The sequence below is a fragment of the Aegilops tauschii genome, chromosome 5 (genome assembly GCF_002575655.3).
Source record: "Aegilops tauschii subsp. strangulata cultivar AL8/78 chromosome 5, Aet v6.0, whole genome shotgun sequence".
In the NCBI taxonomy this organism is placed as follows: domain Eukaryota; kingdom Viridiplantae; phylum Streptophyta; class Magnoliopsida; order Poales; family Poaceae; genus Aegilops; species Aegilops tauschii.
This window is the reverse complement of record NC_053039.3, coordinates 536464915-536476246: the sequence shown is the minus strand read 5'-3', so window position 1 is coordinate 536476246 and position 11332 is coordinate 536464915. Positions and strand designations below refer to the sequence as shown.

The following is an 11332-nucleotide window of genomic DNA, read 5'->3' as shown; positions in this document are numbered from 1 at the left end:
TTGTTATTAGAATAGAAAAAAACAGATTAAATAAAAAAATAAAAAACTACGATCCCTGTCCCGGCTGAACCGCTCAACTGGAAGTCCAGATAGAGGCGTTCTTGGTTCCACATCTGAAACTTCCCTGGAACCCTAGTGGTAGCGGCGGCAAGCGCACGACGAGCAGTGATGGCGTAGGTGAGGCGGCCGGAGGCAGGCCCTAGCAGGGGCGCACGGCAGCTGGCGCCGCCGGCCGCGCACAACGCAGGGTAAGGCTGGAGCACCACCGGCCGGCATGTATGTTTTCTCCTCCTTGGTTCAAAGTATGCTTTCGATTTTGCTTGTAAGGATGAATTTAACTGACTAATTATTATCAGTTCCCTCCAACCGAGAATTGATAAACAATGCTGTATTTGTGGGGATTTTTATTTGTCAATTGGACCACCTGGTCTGAAATCCTAGCTACGCCACTGTCGCGATTGAGACATTTAATTTCATAGGGGTCATCAATAGGACTGAAAAAATCACGGGCACAATACACCATATACCATCTTCAGCTCTAGTAGTGACAGAAAAACTCCAGCTTAATGGGTTGAATGAAATCTTGGAACTAATCTATGCGGATCATATGCCTATCGCACACTGGCTTCTCCTTGACCTTTCTCAAGATCAATCACCGCCGGTGACATGTTTTTTAGGACTTGGTGTTCAGAGTACGAGCGCAGGTTGCTCATGCCACCTCCTGGAGAAATCTCCATCCCTGAATCCCTCCCAAGTCTTGAAGCAGAAAATTGGCCATTCGCTCTCATTGGCTACATGTCAGACGACCGGTTTGCGTACTCTTGAACCAATGCCCCAAAGAGTGACGGTCTTTCGATCAGGGCGGCAGGCCGGTCAAACTCCTTTGCTAGTCCTGATAACAGTGATTCACAGTTTAGAAAATGCTATTTAGGAAAAAAGCTATTTTTGGTGCCAAGTTTCTGAAACTGTAAACAGTGTATGCAAACAAGGTTTCAGTTGTATGGTTCCTGAAAGAAAAGGGCATGCTAAATTTCGGGTGGTTACCTGCATCGACTACCAGGACTCTGTCGCAGTCCATGACCGTCGGTATCCTGTGCGCAATGCTGATGATGGTACACTCCGCAAAGTCTTCCCGGATGATCCTCTGAATCACGGCATCGGTTTGGGAGTCCACCGACGCAGTGGCCTCGTCCATGAACAGTATTTTACTGTGTTTCAGCATCACCCGGCCTAGGCAAAGCAGTTGCCGCTGTCCCACGCTCCAGTTCTCGCCGTTGTCGACAACTAGGTAAGCAAACATTCGAAAAAAGAAAAGAAAATTCATTAAAATGTTTTAAAATCATATTTTGGCATGTCAATGCACAAAATCCGGTTAGTTTGTTCATGCTGAACATCATGTAGAATCGAAAGAGTGAGCACTAAACTATAACTAGGGTACCTGATGCGTCAAGCTTTTCAGGTTTTGATGTGACGGCTTCCTTCAGCTGACAACGGTCCAAGGCCTAGAAAGGAAACAAGTTTAAATTCTGAAGATAGAACATTTTGGGGAGACAAAATAAAAATTTAGTATTGTTTGTCAAATACCTGCCAAATTTCAACATCAGAGTACTCCTCGAGCGGGTCAATGTTGCTTCGGATGGTACCTTCAAAGAGCACGGGCTCTTGAGGTATGATACCGAACCGTGACCTCAAATCATGGAGTCCTAAGGTGCATATGTCAACACCGTCGATGATAATCTTCCCCTCGGAAGGCTCCACTATTCTGAACAAGGCCTGAATTAGTGTTGATTTCCCACTGCCAGTCCTACCAACAACTCCGATCTTCTCTCCTCTGTGTATGCTTAGTGTGATGCCCTTGAGCACTAGTGGAGTGTTATGACGATACCTAACCTGAATATATACATATCACACATGTAAGTTCTTGTTCAGGTCATGTTTTTTTTTTGTTTCAGGACAAGGTTAAATAATAATACCCCATGAAGAATAATTTACCTTGAGATCGATGACTTCGATATCACCTCTTGTTGGCCAGTTTGCAACAGGCAGACAGTCCTTGATCCTCCACTCTGCCTCACACGGGATGTTTACGAACTGCTTTATCCTCTCGACTGACACCATTTTGTTCTCGATGAAGCAACTCATCCATACGGCCCAGAACAAGACTGAGTTGAGGGATAGACCATACGAGAGCGATAGACCAACAAATTCTGCATCATAAAAATGGCTTAGAAACTTCATCATGAAAATGGAGCAAGTGAACAGTATGAGCAACCGTCTCTTCATCATTAAGCAAAAACAAATTGTTGAAGAAGAGCTAGAGAAGAAGCTTAATTACCTGGCTGGATGAAGCTTTTGGGCAGAGTGACCATGAGCAAGGCAGTGAAGCAAAGAACGAAGCTCCCGGCCAGCTCCAGCCGGAAACCGAGCCACTCGTTGGCGCCATTGTTGTGGAAGTCCATCCTCAGGCTAGAGTTGACCCGGTTGAGGTTCTCCTGGAAGAAGCCATCGCCCTTCCTGAAGCACCTGATGGTCATGACACCCTGAACCGTCTCCGAGAAGTGGTGGATCACCGGAGCCTTTGTGATGGACTCAAGCCGCGTCAGCTCCCTCGACGTCGCAAGGTAGTATCCCTGCAAATCAAATTGGAATTACCGTTAAGGTGTCTGAGGGTTCTTGCATTGCATTGCACGTTGGACTGAACTAGATCATAGCTTACCCGGTACCACAGGTTGAGTATGAGCAGAGGGATGATGGCGATGACAGACGGCCAGGCCACCTGGCATGTGACGATCAACACGCTGATCACAGTGATGTACATGGAGATGCTGAGCCACACGAAGAAGGGCAGGAAGAGGTCGACGTTGGTCTGGTCGGACGACGCCCTGCTCAGTATCCTGCCGGACGGGGTGGTGTCGAAGAAGGACATGGGCGCGTGGAGGATGCTGTTGAGGATCTGCTTGAAGAAGGAGTTGGCGGTCTGGAGGCCGATGAAGGCCACCAGGAAGGACCGGCCCGACACGAGCACCACCGACGCGACGGCGATGATGGCGTACACCTCGATGAACAGCGCCGGCCGGAACGACGCGGCGTTCTCGGCGTCGGTCTCGTAGGCCAGCCAGTAGTCGCTGGCCAGCACGGACCCCTGCCATGCCACGGACACGGCCACCACCAGCGCCACGCCCCACCACCCCCACGCCTCCGTCATGTACTGCTTGTACACGGCCAGGCTCACGTGCCCGCTCGCGCGCTCCTCCTCCTTGATCAGCCGCGCCGACGCCTTCTCCGCCACCACGGACGCCTCCCCGTTCGACGGCCTTCTGCCACTGCCCTTTCTGGACGGCTGCCGGGAGATGGCCAGCGTCTCCCCCTTCTCGTCAGACACCGGCGCCGCGCCCTCCACGAGCTCCATGGAGCTGTCGTGCGCCGCGACGAGCGCAGCAAAGTCGGAGCCGCGCTGGATGAGCTTGTCGTACTTGCCGGATTGCACTATCGTACCCTCCTTCATCACCTGCACACAAGTGAACATCATGCATTAATTTCATCTCAATGCAAAGAGAGAAACAATGCATGCGCTACTGCTTGAGAGCGTGCAGACATGCTTACATATATGATGTCAGCGTTGTGCAAGAAATCGACTTGGTGGGTCACAAGTACCACAGTCTTGTTCTTCAGAGCACCTCGAACACATTCCTGCGAAAACACAATCCGTTAAGCAACTACTACTGTATTATCAAACACTCAGTTCAGTCTAGTCTAGATAAGTATAGATAGTAAAATGTAGGTACCTTGAAGATCTCGCTGCCGGTGTGCGCGTCGACGGCGCTGAAGACGTCGTCGAGGAGGTAGATGTCGCAGTCCTGGTAGACGGCTCGGGCGAGCTGGATGCGCTGCTTCTGGCCTCCGCTGAGGTTGATCCCTCGCTCGCCGATCTCCGTCTGGTCGCCGAACTCCATCATCTCCATGTCCTTCTCCAGGCAGCACACCCTGATCACCTCCTTGTACCGCTCCCCGTGCATCGGCTGCCCGAACAGGATGTTCTCCTCGATGGTGCCGTTCTGGATCCACGCCGTCTGCGCCACGTACGCCGTCGTGCCGCACACCTTGACCTGCAATGCAGAGAGATTCAGAATCATCGATTATTCAGTGTCTGTCAAAGCATCGTTGCGTTGCAGCACACATACTCTCCTAACAGAAAATTATAAGCAGCAGTGAAAGTATGTAAATGCAAGTCTTGGATTCATCGCTGAAAAATGTTGAAAAAAAGTCGGGATGAAACAGATTTTATTTATCTTGCATACATCAAGCAATCACTAAAAAGTACCCCCTCAGTCCCATAATATAAGATGTGTTGCAAGCTAACATAGCTTGTAAAAACATCTTATATTGTGGACGGAGGGGGTAAACAGCAAGGGCATCTGTCTGAATGACATACTATTCCTACAGAAACTCACAACTCAGCATCAGAGAAATTTTGGTTTCTTTGCGGTGCAGTTTGCATATTTGCGTATGAAGACAAGAGACACAAAATTTATCTCTCTTTATTTTTGGCGCGGGTCCAACAATATCTATCTGATCCGAGATTTCAGATTGCTTTTGTCGATACAAAACGAGGGCGTCCGGGTGTGGTTGTCCGTAGGCATACCAACTGACCTCACAAGATTGTGAATAGACCGCACCTTTGTTCCTTTGCTGGCGTTTTGATCGATCATGGCAAATCCAATACCAACCCCCACATCGACGAGGCATTATTCATCGCAGCCTTTGATGTGGAAATGTTCAGGCAGGCATAAGCCAGATTCCTCGTAAAAAAAGACATTATTTATGGTTTATTGCTTGTGGGGAAGTGATGATGCCTCTAGCTGTATTCTCGTATGTCGTTTTCATCGCACTAATAAGCTAGCTGGTGGCCAGTACTACAAAAATGGCACATTCACTATTAAAAAAAAGACACCTTCATCATCATCAAGAAGGAAAAACCATGATGAGTTCCAATCAGGGCAGAGTGATGAGTAATAAACTCATGAGCCATCATACGACTGACCGGCCGTCTTGGTAGCTGAATGGACCCGTGGTGTGGTGGTGTCGAGATCCAATCATCCAGTTCCGCCCGACAGACACCATGATGCGTCTCTTTAACTAGTAGACAACAGAAGATGAAACAAGATTTCATGTGGTGGTAGTGGACTGCCAGGCACTAGCCATTTCGTCAGACCATCGAGTTGTCGACTACTACGTGACTGCTTCTGGAAAGTTGATGCCGCCGATGACAAGCTCATACAGACAGCACCAGTGGCCGCCGCCTCAATCATGCAACCCAAGGCAGACTCTCTCTCTCTCTCTTCTCCCACGTGGTCTTTTAAGCGTCGCACGCTGCAATCGTACGTGCCTTCGCTGCAGCGGCGAGTGAGAGAGAAAGCTTCCGTCGAGGCCGACCGAGGGGACAGACTTAAACGAGAGCAAGAACGGCCATGATCGATAGGTACGTACGGCATTTCAATTTTTGGTTTATTCATGCATATGCATATGCAGTACCATGTGTGGTCTCCCGACAGGACCAATGCAGATGCAACCACCCATGCATCATATTAACTGCAAGAGATCGACGGATATGCGTACCTTGCCGGAGACCTTGCGCATCTCGCCGAGGATGCAGCCCAGCAGCGACGACTTGCCGGACCCGACCATGCCGACCACGGCCGCCAGCTTGCCGCTGCGGATCTCCAGGTCGATGCCGCGCAGCACCTCCTTCCCAGACTCTGTCTCCTCGTCGTCCCACGTGAACACCCCGTCCCTCGCATGCACGGCCACCCCGCCGTCCCGCGACGCCGCCGCCGGCTCCCTCTCCACCGCGCCCTCGTCCAGCTCCGGGCTCGTCATGTACCTACCACACCACACCACCCCGCATGCACGATTAATTGACTAACTAAACCCATGAAGAAATACACGTGCGCGCGGCGCGATCATATAACGTACGAGTCGAGGCGCTGGAGCGAGATCATGGCCTGCGAGGCCTGGATCATGGCCTGGGGGAAGTTGCGCATGGGCTCCTGGAGGATCTTGAAGAGCGAGGTGGCGGTGAAGACGAGGCCGGCGTCGAGGGGCACGCCGACGGCGACGCAGGTGCCGAAGACGAGCGCCGACACCACGGTGGGCGCGCTCCAGAGCACCACGATGTTGCCGGAGATGGAGTACATGAAGCGGGTGAGCCACCCGAACTCGAGGCGCCGGAACCGGCCGATGCGCGCGTTGAAGTGCTCCTCCCACGCCTGGAACTTGATCACGCGCATGTAGCTCAGCATCTCGTTCGTCGCCTTCATCCGCTTGTCCCGCTCGCCGGACAGGGAGAACTGGTACCGGTTGTTCCGGCGGGTGCCCAGCAGCACGAACGCCATCACGCCCAACACGCCCACCAGCGCCGACGTCACCGGCGGGCCCAGGTAGATGTACAGCAGGCCAAGCGCCACGCCCACCTGCAATGCAATTTCACAGTGCATCCGTCAGAATCCATTTTGTTTTTCTTCGAAAAATAAAGTAATATTGTGTAAACTGACAAAAATATATTTAAAAGGTCAAAAGAATTGAGAAACAATTGTAACAAAAATGATTCAGTGCTATACTCACATGTAAAATTTCGCGAAGAAATAACTTCCACGGTGATCGGTGCAAAAGAAAATACAGATCTTTATAAAGGTTGCTATTCAAGGTTTTTGAATTTGGCTTTTTTTTGCCCAGAATTAACCAGATGTCATTTCTTCGCGAAAATTGGCTAAAACACTCGATCACCTTCACTACAAAGAGTTTTAGATTTTTTTTCAGTGTTTGCTGCTTTTTAAATTAAATTTAGCAGATGTGCCTAGACCTAGGTTTCAAAGATTTGCGCCCTCAAGAGAGTACCTATATTGTTTGTCTTGACAATTCATCTATTTTCTTACCGAGTACAAATTGTAACAAAATATCCATGCATATATGATATGCCTACTTCTGCTTATGAAGTATAACTCCATCCGTCCCGGATTATTTGTCGCGAAACTGAATAGAAATGAATGTATCTAAAATTAAAAAATACATTTAGATATATCTATTTCTGCGTCAAATAATTTCGGACGAAGTGAGTATATATTAATGCAGGAGTAGCTCGAAACGAGACTTGCGCTAATAATACGCTACTCCTACCTGCACCGATGCGTCGGCTCACGTGCACAATATAGTGCCGTGATCCGCAAGGTTATTCTACTAGCGGTTCCTATCGAGAGGATCAGTCCAAGAAAAACAAAGTGGGGACAGATCCTACTAGACTCACTCAATGCATCTCAACCACTACCGGGTCACGACGAACATCAACTGTAGCTCACACAGAGAAATCAGTACTGTATGTACTCCCTTCATAAACTAATACAAGAGCGTTTAGATCATGATTTAAACGTTCTTATATTAGTTTACAAAGGGAGTATTAAGTAATGTATGCCTGACCGCAGAGATGGCACCGGTGATTGGGCGCATGTATAGTGATCTAAACCGCTCGTATAATTCTTTACAGAGGAAAAACATATTAAACAATAGAGAATTTTAACGAAACTGCTCAAGTGTCATACCGATGTGTAAATATTCACAAAGAAATGACTTAGGGCATCTACAATGCCGACCCTCAAATCGTCCGCATATGTCTGAACCGCACGGTCAAATCGCGGGTCTGTATCGGTCCGATCGGTAGTCTGTGTTTTTTCCGGCCTATACATAAAGCCAAAGAGCTAGAGTTGGTGATCACTAAATAATACGCCTAATCCTGCTCGCGAAGTCAACGTATATATATTAACAGAGATTTTCTCGGTCCATGAGAAGTGAACGTATCGTTGTGCTTAATAGTAATATTGTACGCCTACTCCTGCCTACACCAATGCGTCGGCTCACGTGCACAATAGACAACTCGGGCCCGTGATCCGCAATCTTCTTCTAGAAGCGGAACCTATTGGTAGAGAGGCAGTGGCGGAGCTACGTAGGAGCGAAACATGGCCACGGCCCGCCCAGCCAAGGATGAAAACAGTGAATAGTCTGGGCCAAATTAAGCTGCCAGGGAAACTTGTGCGTTCTTTTCATTACATTAGCCCGCCCTGTTGTTTGCTTAAAGCTCCGCCGCTGGGTAGAGGATCACTCCAAAAAACAAAAGGACAGATCCTACTAGACTCGATGCATCTCAACCACTACTGGGCAGACATCAATTGAAGTCCACACAGAGAAATCAGTACTGTATAGCTTGAGTAATGTATGCCCAGACAGCGCCGAGATGGCCCCGGTGACTGGTCGCATGTCTAGGCCAATTAAACCTGCAGGTCCAGTCCAACCGATTTCTGACCCGAGCGGCAGCAAGCCAAGTATAGCATACGAGTAGGTAGTACATCCGGCTCAAAACAACAAAAAGTACGGCCATAGCCTATACGTATACGCATACGCATGGCGTGGCGCAGCGCTGACTGACACGGGTCTTGCATACGCACGAAGCGACGATTGAAAGAGAAACTAAACCAACTCTGGTGTGGTTTTTTTTATCAATCAGTTTAATTCAGGTAATTAATTAATGGGCTTTCCGCAAAAGAAAAGTAGGCAATGAGCTTGGGCCCCTGGAGTCGGGGAAAGAACACTGAACCACGGATCCCATGAGCGATTTGGACATGCTACTAAGATACTGTATAATTGAAGTGCGATGGTCGCTGTCTTGAAGGAAACACAAGAGAGACTTTCGTTTACGAAATCATTCATCGCGATTGACGTCGACGAGTACCTCCATGCGTATCACGGACGAATTTTTTATGTGGACTCTTGCTCCTTACGGTTACTAGGGTAGTACTCCGGCCATGAATACTTGATGGCTGCTGCCACCGTGACCGGGTCGACTCGACTCGACCGCAGTACCAGAGGTCCAGAGCTAGCGGCCCGCTCGATCACTCGTCGCCAGCAACAAAAACGCAATTAATGCGTGGATACGTCGAACAAACCAACGGACCAACCAACGAAACGTAAGGCTCAACCGGAGGAGATAGATAGGACTTGTGTGAACTGTATGCCGTGCGCGGCAGGGCAGGGCAGGCCGCCAAGCCAGCGGCCAGAGCTGAGTGTACGTTCATGAACAAGTGACCGTGCCACGCCTGCTGGAGGACAAAACGAAGAAGGAAAATTCACCCTTCTCTATCTCGCAAGCAACGAAAATGCCATCAGCGAATCTACTGTAGCCGGCCCGGGTCACGTCAGTCGATCCTTGTTCTCTTGCGTTGACGTCAGTGAATACCTCATCGGCCGCCCGATTCTTCTTTCCAATCCAACGCATGATTGGAGCAGAAACACGTTCCACGAAATTGCCAATGTTCCACACCAACAATCATGCATGCATGCATGCATAGTACGAGTACTCGGAAAGAAAGAAAGCAACCGATCAATGGAGGAGTCAATGGACGTACGTACCTGGAGCGGCATGAGCCAGAGGTAGTGGATCTGGAGCATCATGTCGGAGAGCTGCTGCGCGTCGACGGCCATGTAGTTGACGATCATGCCCAGCCCGTGCTTCTGCCGCGCGGAGCACGACAGGCGGAGGCCCTTGCGGTAGAGCGCGGTGATGAGAGCGCCCCGGATCTGCATCCCCAGCTTCTGGCAGTGGAAGTTGTACTGGTGGCTGCACAGCGCCTCCATCGCCTTCGCCCCCAGCAGCGCCAGCACCAGCCGCGCCCCCTCCCACAGCGGCCGCCGCTCCGCCGCCGACGTGAAGCTCACGAAGCTCTGGATCAGCGTCGGCCCCACGTACATCACCGTCAGCCGCAGCAGCGCCAGCCCCGCGTTCAGCAGGAACAGCGGCCAGAAGCACCGGAGCAGCGCGTGCCGGACCGGGTTGTTGTCCTTGCGCGCCCAGGAGGACGGCCAGTGCGAGAGGAAGAGCGCGTGCATGCGCTCCGGCCGGTGCGCTGGCGCGAGGGTCGGCACGTCTGACAGGTCTAGTGGTGAGCGGTACCCGCGCTGGATCAGCGGGTTCATCCACGCCCACGACATGCGGGATAGCCATGACGCGCTCGCGTACGGCGTCGTGTTCTTCTCCTTGTTGGCTTCCTCTTCTTCTTCGGACCGATCGTCATCGGTGGCTTGTTCTTTTTCGGAGATTCCCGTGGCGCCCATGACGGCGACGACGGGGAGCGGGAGGGACAGGACGAGCGCCACGATCGCGAGCGCGTCGTCGGGCAGGGCGCCGGCGCCGGACGCGAGGCGCGCGGCGGCTGCGCCGGCGAGGAGCGCGGTGAGCGCGGACGCGGCGAGCCAGAAGAGGCGGAGCGTGAGCGGGTGCGCCGCCGCGCGGAACCGCTTCTCGTGCCCCACCAGGGCGGCGGCGGCGAGGTGCGCCGCGCACTGCAGCGCCAGGAACACCGCCTCCTGGACCTCGCCCTCGCCGCCACGCATCACAATTGACAGAACGAGCAGCACGCCGTAGAACCCCGCGAGGACCGCGGAGGCCGCCAGCGCCAGGACGAACCCCGCGCCGACCCGCACCGCCCGGGGCCGCCCCCGGTCGAGCAGCGGCTTGTCGGCGCCGTTGCCGTTGACGGCGCCATCCCGCCGGCGGGACAGTACCTTACCCACCGCGAGGCAGAGCACGGCGACCAAGAACGCCGCGGCCGCCGCGGAGAGCATGAGCCGCTGCGAGCACGTGGAGAGGAAGAGGAAGGCGGCCCAGTCGAGGACGCCCGTGTCCGCCGCGGAGGGGAGGCCGCAGGTCCTCGTGGTGAGCCACCACGGGGCCGTCGAGGCGAGCTCCATGGGCGGATCAGCGGCGGCGCATGCAGAAGCAGAAGCAGAGACGGACAAGAGCAGGGGAGCTCCGCGGCGCGCTGGGGTTTGCCGTCTGGTCCTCGGGGGTAGAGGGGAGGGGACGAGGCGTCTTTGGTTTTGACGGGCCGCGGCTTGTTTTTGGACAGTATTAAGGAGCCACGCTCGTCACCAACTACGTGGTGATCGTTCTCCAGCTGCTACGGGTGCAGAGTGCCAGCGAGAGTAGTTTATTGGTGGGGCGGAGTGCCGTCCGGAGTCCGGAGTGGGACGAGTATCTTGGTCACCTAGGACTAGGAAGGAAGCGACTCCATCACTAGCTGGCGTCGTGGCATGGCTGCGAGCCACACTTGGCGCCTGCTGCTGCTGTGGCTGGCCGCCTGGCCGTACGATTGATTCGATGTGAAAAATATGTTTAGCTGGGCTGGTGATTGTCTGATTGACAGGGGAGGAGACTTGTTTGGTTTCCACGATGAAGGGAGGGGAGGATGGACGAGCTGGGCACGGCCGCCGGTGGGTAGTAAATAAATTT

At 52.3% G+C, this 11332-nt stretch overlaps 1 protein-coding gene across 1 annotated transcript; it reads right to left on the bottom strand.

Moving 5' to 3' along the window:
- Positions 1–466: 466 nt before the first annotated feature.
- Positions 467–11085, bottom strand: LOC109759425 (ABC transporter C family member 4). The gene is made up of 12 exons (XM_020318248.4): positions 9454–11085; positions 5974–6470; positions 5617–5881; positions 3786–4106; positions 3604–3690; positions 2717–3508; positions 2336–2630; positions 1993–2207; positions 1585–1890; positions 1439–1502; positions 1045–1284; positions 467–892 (listed from the first exon to the last, which is right to left on the bottom strand). Exons 1-12 carry the CDS (start codon positions 10789–10791, stop codon positions 792–794), a joined length of 4521 nt encoding a protein of 1506 aa, XP_020173837.1. The 5' UTR covers positions 10792–11085; the 3' UTR covers positions 467–791.
- Positions 11086–11332: the final 247 nt, after the last annotated feature.

Bases quoted from the DNA above. Each gene is read 5' to 3' on its own strand.
- LOC109759425 (XM_020318248.4), bottom strand. From the start codon at position 10,791: ATGGAGCTCGCCTCGACGGCCCCGTGGTGGCTCACCACGAGGACCTGC. The intron at 2,631-2,716 runs GTAAGCTATGAT...TTTGATTTGCAG, and splicing joins TACTCAACCTGTGGTACCGG to GGATACTACCTTGCGACGTC. The intron at 1,285-1,438 runs GTACCCTAGTTA...TTGCTTACCTAG, and splicing joins TGAAAAGCTTGACGCATCAG to TTGTCGACAACGGCGAGAAC.